The following is a 15,129-nucleotide window of genomic DNA, read 5'->3' as shown; positions in this document are numbered from 1 at the left end:
CAAAGTTACCCAAAAGCACAAAGACATTTCTCCAGATAAACTTTGGCAACAAACGGCAGCTCTGCACATCTGGAAACTTACTGGAACAAGCTCTTTTTGAGCATCAGCTCTTTCTTCCGGTGGTCAATCAACAGGGGGTGATCATCCTCAAAAGCTTTCATTGCTGAGACATGAAAAGAGCATTATAGCAGTCAAATTTAAATTGACAAAGCCAACAAGATGTAAAAAAACCGACAATAATTATCTATATTAATCGGTTATTTGGGGACATTGATGCAGACCTCTCCCTCCTCTCAGCTCCACCATTTCTCCCCTGCTAATCCATCTGTAACAGGGGTAAAGAATAACATCTCCTTCTGGAGTCGTCACCACCATTTTGGAGAAGTACCACTTTTCTTCTGGGAGACATAAATACTGGTTCTTCTCAACCTTAACCAGCAGAAGTTTGCCCAGAGAAAAACTGGTTTTCACGGTGTAGCTCCCTGACTTGGAATAAGAATAAGAATAAGAATTATTATTATGATACAGATTATTAGAAGCCTCAGCCAAAACCAGATTATCTTTTTAAAGTGGTCAGCAATGTATTACATGTGATGATAGCCCATTACGTCAACTGGCTGGGTTGATATTTACAGTATAGAATACCAGAGCCCAGTCTGTTAATATTACGTTTTTTTTCTTTTACAATAGTGGCTTATTTCAAATGAGTCCTCTCACTCTGACCGCTAAAGTAAAATGTATCATTTGACTGTACTATAAATGTAAAAGGCTATTAAATTGTGTTTATATCATTGTTGCACATTGAGAGTAAGAGTTATAGCAGTTAACGTCACATAGATCACACGTTAATGGATTTGGCGACTCATTACAAAAATGTGGCTTACTGTATTAAAGATCAATATGGGTTTACTGTATTTTAAAGGTGTTGAACTAGTGTGGTATACATTTGCGCTAAGTCTTGCACTAAATGATGACTTTAAATCTAAAGTGCTTACTTGATGATGCAATCTGTTATGTACAAACAAGTGCAGATGTTTAACTGGGTTTACTTACTGCCCCTGTTTGAAAGTCGAAGCCATAGTTGTCCATCAAAGTTCGCTCACTCTGCCCCTCAGTTCCAACTAAGGTGACATAAATGTAGTCCGATGTTCCTGCATATGGCAGGTCACCCGTTGTTATCTCTAGCTTGTACTCAGCCATGGTCATCTGTGGATACTGTTTGGAAAAATAAACACATTTGAGTCTCTTGATTTACAGAATGAAGGATCCAATACACAGCAAATCAAAAACAATGCTGACACTGCCTGTGCATTGTGAACTTTCTTTCATGAAAACATTTTAATTTGGATACAATGCATTTACCCAAAACATGTTTTTTTCTGAAACTCGAAATATTTGTCCACATGTCAGGATTGAGCGAAGCAGGCAGGACCCAAATGTAGGTTTAACAGATAACAGATAACCTTTATTTCAAGGCTAAACGTAACATACAGAACTCTCCCTGTGAACACAGTCAACAACAAGGATCTAACAATGACGGACAGAAAATCAGAACTTAAATGCACACAAGCCTAATCACACAAACAAGACACAGGTGGGAGGGAGGAGAAAACACAGGGGCACAAGGTGAACACAATCGGGTAATCAGGCAGGAGGGAACACAGAGACAGAAAGCAACAGGCAAGACAGGGGGTCAACACTTTTCAAAACAAAACAGGAAACCAAAAACAGATTAAGACAAGACAAAACACAACACAGACAGATCGTGACACCACAGGCATCCAAAAACCTTATTATTGTGGCAGTAGCTGCAGAGGGGAGGATAGGTGAATGTATTTGTTTAAAGTTGGTTTGATTACACCATTCACAATTCCGACAACGCCACCTTGGGAGTTTCACCCAAGGAAATATTAACAGGTTTTCAGTTATAGATAGGACACACAGGTTTGAATACTAATGGAGCAGTGCCCTGTACTACGAAGCCAGTTCAACAGACCCTGGATATGTTTGAGTTACCCGGCTTAACTAACCCTAACAAAAGACATCTCTCGCTAAGCGGTCCTACGATGCTGGTTATCAACTCGGTAAATCAACCCAGGGTTTCTCTGTCCGGCTGAGAGCGCGTTCATGTGAAAGGGTCAGGATTATCAACATTAGACTAATCACAAACAGAGACAAGCTAACTGACAGCGCAGCGTCATACTTCCTGAATTAAAAGTAAACAATCACAATCACTGCCTCTAAGGGCCTTTCTCATTTCAATAATTTCCCCTCCTCGACTCCTATCCTCGTGTCTTAGTCCCGCCCACAGGAGATGTGAGCGGAGGAGCCGAGTAGGGGAACTGAGGAGAGAGGAGGGGAAGCAGCAGGCGGTTAGAGAAATGAGAAATCTCTGAGCGGTCATATTAAAGAGACGTCCATTAATGATGACAGGAGGCACAGCAGCACTCTGTCTGATGGACAGATGTGTTCATGATGACTTATATATTTACTTTTAATGAATTCACAGTGCGGTATAATGAGACAATAACAGGCTACAGATGCGGGCATATATATATATATATATACATATATATATATACACATATATATTTCTATAAATATATAACATTTCAGAATCAAACAAGTATGAGAGCACTCTCATAATAACGTAACACTATCAGAGACTGGATATATCTTTTTTGCCCTGGTTCTCAAAGGAGCACCTGGAGATGTTGCTTGGTGCTCATCCTTAAAATGAAATAAACCGTAACTTTTGAGGGGGTCTTGACTTTATTTGCCAGACACACGGCACATAACACGCAGAGGTGAACACAGAACACACATGCAGTGGTGAACACAAGACAACATTAGCACGACCAGTAATCCTACAAGCTGTCATCACTACTAGGCCGCAAGGTGAACCTCGAAAAGTCCTTTAGAAAAGAAATCCCGCTCCACAGAAGTGAAACTACACAATCTTTAGTTCATAAAAAAGAACGATTCATGCTTATCCACCAAAAAAAATTTCGTCGCTAAAATTCCTGCCAATTCTTCTAGGCACGTAATTATTGGCTGAACTATTCCCTTCGAAGCGTAATAATATCTTGGTCCAAAGTCGTGCCACGGTTCATCACGTGATCGTGCTACACCAATTGGGTAGCTGCATATTGTCAACAGAAGTGAAAGATGGCGGCCGCCATGGTTTCATCGAGTAGCGGAGACGAGGAAAACGCACCAGAAAGTCTCAAAAAGTCAAAATTGTCAACACACAAACATTGTTACATGCATATTACGTCTGTGAAGCACGAAAAGGTTGATTGTTTTACCAATACAAGATGGAATACGTACAGGACAAGCTTACAACGGTCGCTCGGCTTGAAGGGAGACTCTCGGAACGTGGTGGCTGAAAACCACAAGCACTGTCTTGATTTCGAGTTCGAAGATATTCCTGAGGACGCTGGCTTCCACCACACATGCTACATAAGGTTTACCGACACAAAGGCCATGACGAAGGTGGAAAGACGGCTCGCACGTGAGGGAGATCAAGACGTTAGGGAGGACCTTGAGGTCGAGCCCATCCCATCGACGTCTCGCAGCACGTACCGAAGCCAAACAGAGAAGCTACGATCAAGGTCAGGCCTGCCAATCGCAGGCTCTGGCCCCGTCCTTCCTGCCCTGTGCATTATATGCAAGATGAAGGAGAAAATGATCATCAAAGCAGGCAAGCGACAAAGGGATCAACTGTGTAAGGCTGAAACATTAAAAGCAGGTAAGCAAACCCCCTCCCCCACCCACACACCACACACACACTACACACACACCACACACACACACACACACACACACACACACACATTCTCTGTGGTTGAATAACTGAAAGGTACAATTATGTGTGAGAGATACGTCAACAAACTCATTGAGTTGTCCTTTTTTTCCGTTTAGGCAAATTGCAGAAAGCTGCTGAGAAGAAAGATGACCAAAGTGTTGACCAGCAGGCAAGGAAGTGATTTTGCGTGCTGACAAGAAGTTATTTTCCAGGCTCCTCATCCTTGGCCAGAGCAGGAAAATTGAAATGAGGGAAATTCTGTCATATTCCTTGGGAACTGTGTCATATCCATTAGCAAGTGCTGATGGTTCACTTGCCAAAACAAACAAATCAGCTCTCATGGATCTATTGCAGAGCAAAGGTGGAGAGTGCTTGGTTGACAAAGTTCCAATAGATGGTGCCATTCTTTTTGATGGCATGGCAGTCATGCAGGCCATGCCATCCAGACCAGCAACATTTGGAGAGCTTGCAGAGACCATACTGCAGAGCATACTCCAACTTGCTTTGCATCACAAGTGTACACGCATTGATTTTGTCACTGACCGGTATCCACCCATCAGCATCAAAAGCCTAGAACGGTCCCGTAGAGCTGATGCAGGGTCACAACTAATAACAATCTTCAGCCCAGATCAGAGAACTCCAACCCAGTGGAAGAAGTTTCTCTCTGACGGAAAAAATAAGGAAGCACTGGCCGAATTCCTTTATGTGGCATGGACACATGCAGACCTCACAACAGTGGGTAAAAACCTCAGCTTGTACATTGCCCATCAAAATCAATGCCACTGTGTAACTGTCATGGAGGGTGTACAGTCTGTTGATGTTGTTGAAGACCTGCAGTGTGATCATGAGGAATGTGACACACGGGTGTTTTTACATGCCCAACATGCTGCACAGGAGCACAAAGCTGTCATCATCAAGAGCTCGGACACTGATGTGGCAGTCATTGCTGTAAGTCTGCAGGCAGATTTGCCATGCAGCTTATATGTGTTCACAGGGACTGGCAACAGGACACGGATCATTGACATTGCCATGGTGTCATCAGCTCTCGGAACCAGTGTGTGTTCAGCCTTGATTGGAATTCACACGTTCTCTGGGTGTGACTCCACAAGCGCTTTCTATGGCAAAGGCAAAAGAAAGTCATTTGCTGTTGCATGTGAGAAAGATGACTACCTTAAGGCTTTCAGAAGTTTAGGTACTAACTTTGACTTGGAGCAATCAACATTTGCACTTCTTTGCCGGTATGTATGTCACCTGTATGATCAGCCAGCAGCCGAACATGTAAATGATGCTAGGTACAAGGCTTTCTGTATGGCATCATCGGCCTTGCCAGAATTAAGCATTCCCCCTACTCATGATGCCCTCCATCAGCACTGCAAAAGGGCAAATTACCAGGCAGCAATAATGAGGTCCTGTCTCAAAAGAGAAATGAATGCTCCATCACCTGCTGGATATGGTTGGGAAATAGAGGATGGGAACTTACACGTCACCTGGATGACAAGAAATCCTGCCCCTGACAGTGTGTTGCATGTGATACACTGCAGCTGCAAAGAGTCTGCCTGTGAGAAAGGCAGATGTTCATGCTTCTCTGCAGGACTCTGTTGCACAGACTTATGTCGTTGCTCAAATTGTGCAAATAAAAAAGAAACAGAGGAAGAGAACGATGACTGCCCTGACACTGACAGTGAGGAATAGGAATAAAAGAGCCTTCTTTCCATCTTTCTTAAGCTCTTTTCTGTTCTTTTGGTTTTAGTGCCTGGCCGACGCGCTCACACATCACTCATAGATACGTTTGTTTTTGGTACTAGAACAGAGTATAATCAGCAGGACTCTTTTAACCAGCTGAGGCAATCACAGCACCAATCAGCCGCTCCGCCCAGCCTGACACCAATCAATTATACTACATTACATGTCCTTCTACTGTTTTCTATGTCATACCTTTTATATTTGTAATAAATCTCGTTTTTATGGTTCATCAGTGTTGTTTTCATTTGTGGAGGGATGAATGAGTAAATAAATGAATCAATGGACATTGGTATAAGTAAGGCAAGGCAAGTTTATTTATATAGCACTTTTCAACACAAGGCAATTCAAAGTGTTTTACAAAAAATTAAAGACATTAAGAAAATGGCATTTAAAATCAGTCATTCAAAAGAAAAGCTAATATAAGAAACATTAAAAGAAAAAATACATGGATAAAAGTTACAGTGCAGTCTAAGATATGAATAGTTCAATTAAAAGCAGCAACAAAAAGAAAAGTCTTCAGCCTGGAAGTACTGCATTTTATTGATCTAAATTACTTAACGTAACAAGTTAACCTTCTTCTTGGACGCAGAAATCAAGTCATGTTTATTTTAAGAGTGCATTTAACGTGTACAGGGTAACAACAGACAGACAAAAAGTCCTCAGTCTAATGGAATAATCCCAATGAACCTAGCGATGTGAACATGGCAGTCCAGGAATGATAGTTTGATAAATATGAGTTTGATATACTTTATTAATCCCCGTGGGGAAATTGTTTGTAGCTGGAGTTGGCTGATAAACGCTGCTAGTCAATGTTGATTCGATGGTCAACTCTGTTCCCAGATAGTAAAACCTCTCACAAATACCGCGTATATAACGCAAATACCTCAGACTTAGTGATGTATTAAGACATATGACAAAACATGACATAAAACAAGCATACAGCACTGTTTAGAATCCATTTGGTCTGGTTTAGCGTAACCATGGCGGCCGCCATCTTTCACTTCTGTTGACAATATGCAGCTACCCAATTGGTGTAGCACGATCACGTGACGAACCGTGGCACGACTTTGGACCAAGATATTATTACGCTTCGAAGGGTCTAGTTCAGCCAATAATTACGTGCCTAGAAGAATTGGCAGGAATTTTAGCGACGATATTTTTTTTGGTGGATAAGCATGACTCGTTCTTTTTTATGAACTAAAGATTGTGTAGTTTCACTTCTGTGGAGCGGGTTGAAACGATAACAGGGTTCACCTTATGGCCTATACCCTCCTGACTGTTCTCCTCACTGTCTTCCTCTCTGTCAGACATGGTAGCTAATGACGTAGGCCTACTTCTTTCTCTCTGGTTGAGTCTGATTAGCTGCTTGCATCCACAAGTCAACAGCTGGGTTTGGGTCGAAAGTCTCTGTTGTCATCTTAGACAAGTGGATGTAATCCAATAAGTATGTGAACATAACCAATAACCTACCATAGCCAATAACAAATGAAACTTATTTTATTTGTGTTGTTCATTCATATCTTATTTTACCTTAACATTTATTTATTTATGGATCTTTTTTTTATCTCTCCAGTTTTAAAGGATATTTTTGGTTACTGTCCTATAGTATACATTGGAATGATTTAAAACCTGTTTATCCCAATAATTATAAAGGAGTGCCTTGGAAATGTGTGTTTACATCAATTGTGACCAAACCGTTTGAACTTAGACTAAAGTGAACTATCTAAACACTCAGAGTTCTTTACCTCACTGAGCTGTAGTATCAGCCTCTCAGTCTGACTGGAGAGGACTCTCCCTCCACATCATTGTAGAAACATCTTCTTCTTATATCCGTTAGAGCAGCTAGCACCAGATTCCAGGGCTGGACTGGCCATCTGGCATACCGGGCATTTTCCCGGTGGGCCGACGTGCCTTTTGGGCCGACACGTCATTTTTTTTTTTTCTGAAGTCCCGGCCCATAAGACGGGTAGATTGGCCCTCTGTTTAAATGTTTTTAGTAATTGACACTGGGCCGGCCCAATCAAATCTTTAATCACCTCCCCCTTTGGGCCGCTCGGTGTGCATCATTAAATCACGCCCCCAGGAGGTGAGCCGGCCGTTGAAGCCAAACTGCCTTTTTTTTCGAGAAAAAAAAAAGTTCGAGTTAGAAATGGCGAAGGCGAAGGCGAAGGCGAAGGCGAAGGCGAAGGCCAAGCGAAAAGGGGGAGCAGAAAAATTGCGGGCAAGAAAAAAAGCAGGCCCTTCGTGCTGATGCTGCCGCTTGTGTCAAAATAACCGACATGTTTAGTACAGGTGCAGGTCCATCTTCTTCTAACCCGTGGCCGATATTGGTGGTGAGGAAGATGATTCATTAATCATTTCATTTCAAACCTTGATGAGAGGGAGAGAGATCAGCGTGAGTGGGGAGAGGGAGGAGAACTCGCGGTAAGCAGAAGCTAAGAAAATTAGGAAAAGATTATTATTAAGGTTATGATACTCTGTAGTTCTGGAACCCATTAATATCCCTTTGATGAAGCACTAGTAATAAGACACATATTATAAGAGAAACATTCGTTAGCCTACAAGCTAGTAAGCTGGCTTTTTTAGGTTTTCCCTGGCAAGTTAAAATATAGCTTATTGGGACTCTGATACATTGTCTCATTGAAAGTTAACCAACATTCATGAACAATTACTGTCAGCTGGCAGCTTGTTTTTTTTAGTTTATTTACTTATTTGGTTATAAGGGCAACAGTGGTCTTTTGGGACCTGAACAATTTTTTTATAGTCAGCTTTTTGTGGTAGTTTTGATTGACAATATATAGAATGAATAATATAGAAATAGATAAAAAATTGAGGCACACATGTAGTTTTGACCATTAACTGTGTGGTATTGTTATGTCAATGCCTATTTGTATGGACCTCTATCAGGGAATCCATTAATTCTGTATCATTGTGTTGAGCCAGGTAGCATCCCCAGAGGAGGAGAGTGTCAGCGAGAGTGAGGAGAGCAAAGAGTAGGAGGACATAGATTACTTTGCCCGCCCCGAGCCATCTATGCTACAGATGTTTTTAGAACAGCACCCACAACAACATACCAGAAATCCAGTTGTGCAGAAGGTATTCACCTGTAAAGTTGGCACCAGCAGAAAGTGGCTTACATATTGCAAGGGACGTCATATGTTATTTTGTTTTGTATGTCTGGCATTTGGGAAGAGGACTGACACTGGCACATTTATAACTGGAATGTCAGATCGGAGGCACGCACACCAGCGTACAGAGAAGCACGAAAAGAGCATTAGACATTCAACCTGTGCTGAAGCTTTTTTCTTACGGTGCTCTAAAGCAGACGTTGAAAGCATGTTTGCTGGCAGTCAGATGTCTGCTCATAGGGAACAAGTCCGAAAGAGACGTCAGGTTTTGGAGCGTGTGGTGGATGTGAAAGTGCAGGCAGGTGGAGAATGAGGGAACATATATGCTAGCTGACAACACCGTGGACCACGGTAACTTTTTGGAGCTCATCCTTTTATTAGGAAAGTATGATGTCTACTTAAAAGAGCATCTGGATGATTGCGTAGAGAAGAGCAAGAAATTGCACCAATCCAGTGGAACAAAAGGTAGAGGGTCTCTCATCACCCTACTCTCCAAAACTACTGTTAACTCCATAATAGAAACTGTTGGTAGTCTAATCAAAGAAAGTATCTCCAGTGATGTCCAGAAGGCCGGAATGTTTTCTGTTCAGCTGGACACAACACAAGACATAACTTCTCAGGATCAGTGTTCAGTAATCTTAAGATATGTCAATGAGACTGTGCAAGAGAGGCTTGTGGCTTTAGTGAAGTGCCATGCATCCACCGGACAATACTTTGTGAACTTGCTCTCAGAGGTCTTAGAGCATCTGAAACTGGACAAGGGCATGTGTATAGGTAATGCAACAGATGGAGCATCCAATATGCAAGGCCGGTACAAAGGATTTTCTGCACTGATGACCTCCCAGTCACCCACTCATGTCCATGTGTGGTGCTATGCTCATGTTCTTAATCTTGTCCTGGCTGAAACTACCCAAACTGTCATCGAATGTGGAACACTTTTCAACCTAATCAATGACATAGCAGTGTTTATCAGGGAGTCATATCAGAGAGTCAATCTGTGGGAGAAACAAGCCCAAGAAAAGATGCCGTCGACTCATCCTGTAGACCAGTGACCACCAACTGGCGGCCCGCGGGCCACATCCGGCCCGCCAGACATTCTCATCCGGCCCGCACGACGGGGGTGACTGCGGCGTGGTTACTGCGTTCGCAGTACTGTGTGCAGTACCGGGAAAATAAAGCCCGCCCATTTAGAGGGAAGATATGATTGGTCAATTGTACTGTCATTTGACATTACTCTCTCATTGAGTTACTGTAAAGGGCCCTCTGTGAATCTACAGAGGGACCAACAAGCCCTCCCGTCTTCACATAACTCGCAGAGACGGCATTTAACCCTTCACATTCCAACAGAAACTGAACAGGCAGATTCTAAGGATTTATTTCTTTGGAAATATTATTTTAAATACAATTAAATCAAGTTATTTTGGTAAAACTAATGAAAAATGTAACAACAAAATTAAAAAATTAAAAAAAATTAAAAAAAAGATTTTTTTTTTTTTCATGTTTTCAAATATTATTTTTTAGAATATCTTAGGCCCTCACAGAGTGCCTAGAGGGCCCTGACGGCTCACCACTGGTAACGGCGTTACGTAATCAGAATACAAAAATCAAGTAGGCTAACTGTATTCAGCTGGCGTTACATTTGAAAAACGAGTAATCTGGTTACTTTCGTAAACCTGAAGTGAATACATTTTGGAATACTTATTGGAATTATTGGTGGAAAAATTTCCTCACAAAATGTAATATTCATTACCGGCAGAGCTGTGTGCACACTGCACGGCGCTGCAGCATGTCTGTGAGGGAGAGAGAGATGCAGCGCGTCTGTGAGGCCCCGCCCCCGCACGCAGATGAGAGAGAGATCTCTTTTAAAATATATTGAAAGTTAGAAACGGAGATGGTTAGATAAAATGTGCAAGATAACGTTTATGTAGCATTTCTTTATTGTCGAAATGATGACATTTCATAACGGGATCAAATCAAAGTGAATGGCCTGCTGCTGCTGAATGCCTGGGGCAAGTGACTGGAAAAAGTTTTAAAAGTTATAACATCGTTTCAGATAATAAATAATAATGATAATTCATTCTATTTAGGGGCGCCTTTCAAAGCACCCAAGGACACCTTACAATTCATAACATATTCTAAGGAAAGGTTTTAAGACAGTACAAAGAATGCAGTCCGGGTGATGTTTTTTATGTGTGGTGCACATGGGCGTCGCCTGGGGTAGGCATCCGGGGCTTAAGCCCCGGATGTTTTTTCTTTAGCCCCGGACAAATTCTCCCTCAATAATATAATACATTAACCGTACTTCACCTAGAGGATGGCAGAGTTGTAATTTCCCGTGTTCAGTGAATGCAACAGAGGCAACCACCAGACCAATCCGAGAGTTGCATGGAAATAAACGTGTGTTATTGGCTGACCTCTCCTCTGTGACAGTGTTTAAACTTTAAACTTTCATTCGCGGACGCGGAGTTTCTGAAGATGGACATTAGACATTTTTTAAATAAAAAATACGGCAATTCTCAAGTGGTGGCTCACACAACAACCCCAGAGCCACCACCTGAGCCAGGTGAACAAGGTATGTAAATGTCAGTAAACTTACAAGTTATGTCAACATGTAAGCAAAGCATAAATTATAGCTACGTTGACGTTACTTTGAATCGCGGGGGTAAGCTAAACCGTTAGCAAGTAGCTATAGCTAGCCAGATATATTAAATAAACACTTTGTCATAAAATCTAAATGTTGTGTTTTTTAGCGTTACCTGGTGATTTCAAAGAAAGCTCTCTGGTAAATGTTGACTTACTGTCAGTGTTCGACATGAAGCTAGAAGCTGCCTTACATTACACAGTTGATCCGGAGTCCTGTCAGTTAAAGTGTTTCATAGTTAGCTTAGCTAAGCATCAACCTAGCACTGAAATATATGGATGTTATGTGACGGTATTTCTGAGGAAAAGTCATCTGAAATGGTGGCATAGTTGCCACTGCTTTACGTGTCAACAGCATGTTTGAACGTATTTGCAGCAGTACATGTGGCTGTTTGGCCACTGACGTTGCCATAACAACACCTGAATTTAAATGTGCAACCTCTTTTTGTGACAGATTTTTGAATGAAATTATAATTCTTCTGATTGATATTCCTATTGACAGCTAGTTTCTATGTGTACATTATGAGATGGACAGCCAGCTAACAAGCTTTCAGATCAAAGCTAATCCAGTGGGGCTCCTGAAAGGGGGCAAGGGACACTATGCTCCCAAATATTAAGCCTTGACCCCCATCTTAAAATTGATATGATCACAAAATGATCTGCATTGTCGGAGGCCTTTTTTCCTCATTATCATGTCAAATTGTACAGCTTTCCTTAGTGTTGAATGCAGAAAGATGACTATATTAGAGTATCAAGTGAAAATGACTATATTAAAGTATGAAGTGAATATATTAAGTGAATTACTCAAACTGCATTTGTATAGGAATGATTATGTCCTATTGGCAGATAACTACTCTAACAGTGATATCTACAAGAGATGTACATTTAACTATTTTCAATTGGTTAGTATTACATTTTGTGACAGTGTGGTGACACTCATTTTAATGAAGACAAATGTGTGTATCTTGAAATTCATTTATTTGACAGAGCTGGAAACTGATTGACTTACATACTTGTTTGTGTTACCTACACAGTCATCACAGATGAGCCAAACAGAGTAGAGGATGAAGAAAGGAGAACAGGAGAAAGGGACACACAAGAAGGAGAAACAACAGACAAGAACGACAATGGAGACAACAATGAACAGGAACACCAGAACAGACAAGAGTCAATGGGTAACATGACTGATTTAGGGACTGCAGATACAGGGCCAAGGCAAGTGAGACATCACTGCTTTCCATCCAGCATGTTTGGCCAGCAAAAGAGATCATTTCAACCGCAAACAGCAAGAGATGAGGGATTATTATTTCCTCCTTCCATCCCTTTTTTCTGTTTAATCTGATTACTAACAACTTCTAATAATTTGACATAGTTTATGATTTAATTGGAAAATAAAGTGTTTTTAAATAATAAACCCGTTTCTGATTCTGATTCTTTGATTTTTGTTGACATATGGGTGTTGAGAGATGTATCCATATCTCTTAATGTTGCTCTCAAAGTGCACAAGATTGATGCTTTTAACTTCAACATTTAAAAAAAGTCTTCCTGGGGGACCCCAGAGGAGGTGAGTTCCCTCAAAATAGCACTTTATCTCTGCTTATGTAACTCCGGTGTAGTGTCCCCTCGGCAACAGATCACTCAGAGCTGGTGATTACTTTCCTGCATTTCAATGGACAGCATAAAACGACACGTGAGCTGGGGTCTGGTGCTCAGATTAGTTATTGATGATCACGTTGATAAATCATATAAAACCAATCACACAAAAACATGTTGCTGTGACTGTGAGCATTAAACAATTAACATTAAACTAAACAAACACAACAGTACGTTATTGTCCTTATAAAATAAAAACATACATTTTGTCCACCGAGATAATACAGGCACCTTACCCTCAAGAAATCCTCACGTGCTATGAGAATCTCCCACAATCCATTGCCGTAACAAAGCTAATGCAGACACACGTTTGTGACACCAGATGGCGCAATTGTGTATGTGCGTGTGGGGAGTCTTGCAGTAGAAAATTCGACTGTAGAGCCGCCACTGTGGGCTAAGCCCCGAATGTTTCCAGGTCCAGGCAACGCCCCTGGTGACAACACTAGCTACTCCTGACAGTTAAACCTGATATTTAGTAGGTCTGTTAAGTATTGAATGCTGATAATTCTGACGTAATTTGGCCGGTCAAAGTTGTTTGGGCTCGGATAAAATCGCTCCGTTACTTTCGTCCCGTGTTACTTTCGTCCCGGCTCTCCCTACGTGTGTATGTGTGGTGTCATGAGTCAGTATGAGAGGATGACAGCGTGTCTAATTTTGATGTGGCCCAAGAGCCAATCACAATAATACCTGTGATGCTGTGAACCAATCACCTTTGAGGGGGGGAAACCTATCGTTGATTAAACACTATCCAGTGTTTCCCCTACCATTGTCTTGGAGGGGCGCTGCGCCCCGCCAACGGAGCCCCGCGCCCCCCCTGGAATTCAAGGTGTTTCAAAATTATATATAATTATTATTATTTTTTAATATATACATAGCACCAAATTGCAAATAATCTATAACTACTGTCACTTTTCACATTGAACATGTGCTCTTTTATTAAATAAACTAAACGCTTTCATTTTAAGTTGTGAGTTTATTGTTTTTGACCCTAAGAAACACTGATGCATTAATCAATACCAATAATACACAGCTCCTCTCTCTGCTCCAGAGGATTTAAAAAAGATATATCCCAATGCCACAAAAATGCATCAGTGACGTGGTTGAAATCTTGTCTCCAGAAAACAAAAAACTGAAACAAGCGGTATCAGTGACTGTGTGTTTGATGTGGCTCTTTGCAGTAAAATAGAAAAAAATTGGCTCTTAACCTCTGACTGGTTGGCCACCCCTGGTCTATTGGATACATTTTGGCCCTTGGACAAATGTAGTTGGTGATCCCTGACCTACGTGGATGTTTAGCTTGTCACAGAGAGGCACACACACAGTGGACGAGGTGATTAAGTGACTGAAGCTGTCTCGACGCGGGAGAGTGTGGCTGTCTCCTCTCTGCTCTGACTGCAGCTGAGCTGCTGCGGGAGGCAACTGTGAGTCTGCGCGCCTGTGAGTACTATGGGAGGGCTGAGGGGCTCACGGTAGATCATTAACTGCAGAACAATACGTGAGTCTCCAAACACCAGAAAAGTCCCTAATAACACCATTAAAAGTCGCCGAATTGTCGCCAAGTTGGCAACACTGCCTGCGAGCAATGCTGGTGGAAAGGCTACTGCCTGAATATGATTAATGAAAGGCAGGTTTTCCTGTAAGTTAAATCATTTACAATTCTTAATATGTTCTTTTCTAAGGTCACATTGTTCTGTTGTCTTACGTAATACACCTCAGTAAAAAACATCTTAGTTATAAATGTTTTCTCTTGGATTTATTTGCATTGCATTGGGTATTGAGTTAATCCAAAACTGACAGAAAGTAATGAGGTTACATGTACTGTATAGTGTATTTTGTTATGAAATAATTGCAATGGGTAACATTGTACAAGTAACTCCCCCGACTCTGATAGTTTACCCTTATAAATGACATCAACAAAAATAAAGAGAACATCCTTTTAGCAGTAATTTACATTTCACTCTCTTCACTTGACTTTCATTGCATTTCTCAAATCAATTCAAAACAAAAACATAATAACTCTAAACGAATCATTTGCAAATCCTTTTAGTATTTTTTGTATGGGTCTAACTGGAACAAAGAGCTTCTTACCTGTTTCTGCCTGCACGAGAATGTAGGTAATGCTATTGGAATGTCTGGTTTTATAGGAACCAATTAATT

At 41.3% G+C, this 15,129-nt stretch overlaps 2 protein-coding genes across 4 annotated transcripts in view; one reads left to right on the top strand and one right to left on the bottom strand.

Annotated features, from left to right (window-relative positions):
• The window catches only part of LOC117551750 (hydroperoxide isomerase ALOXE3-like), a 33,648-nt gene that overhangs the window by 15,490 nt on the left and 3,029 nt on the right, over positions 1–15,129 (bottom strand). Inside the window, exons 1-4 of one of the 3 annotated variants that reach the window (XM_034224766.1) lie at positions 15,061–15,088; positions 1,054–1,215; positions 282–486; positions 82–163 (exon numbers count right to left, since the gene is read on the bottom strand). In XM_034224766.1, coding sequence (XP_034080657.1) covers positions 82–163; positions 282–486; positions 1,054–1,206 — 440 coding nt within the window. In that variant the 5' untranslated portion in view covers positions 1,207–1,215; positions 15,061–15,088. Of the gene's footprint in view, positions 1–81; positions 164–281; positions 487–1,053; positions 1,216–15,060; positions 15,089–15,129 lie in introns of those variants that run through there. The other 2 variants (XM_034224765.1, XM_034224767.1) reach the window with 2 other exon arrangements.
• Positions 3,650–5,678, top strand: LOC117551751. The gene is made up of 2 exons (XM_034224768.1): positions 3,650–3,751; positions 3,925–5,678. Exon 2 carries the CDS (start codon positions 4,055–4,057, stop codon positions 5,498–5,500), a length of 1,446 nt encoding a protein of 481 aa, XP_034080659.1. The 5' UTR covers positions 3,650–3,751; positions 3,925–4,054; the 3' UTR covers positions 5,501–5,678.

This window comes from Gymnodraco acuticeps, unplaced genomic scaffold, assembly GCF_902827175.1.
Source record: "Gymnodraco acuticeps unplaced genomic scaffold, fGymAcu1.1, whole genome shotgun sequence".
In the NCBI taxonomy this organism is placed as follows: Eukaryota; Metazoa; Chordata; class Actinopteri; order Perciformes; family Bathydraconidae; genus Gymnodraco; species Gymnodraco acuticeps.
Note: the sequence above shows the minus strand (reverse complement) of the source record. Positions and strands in the feature narration are given on the sequence as shown.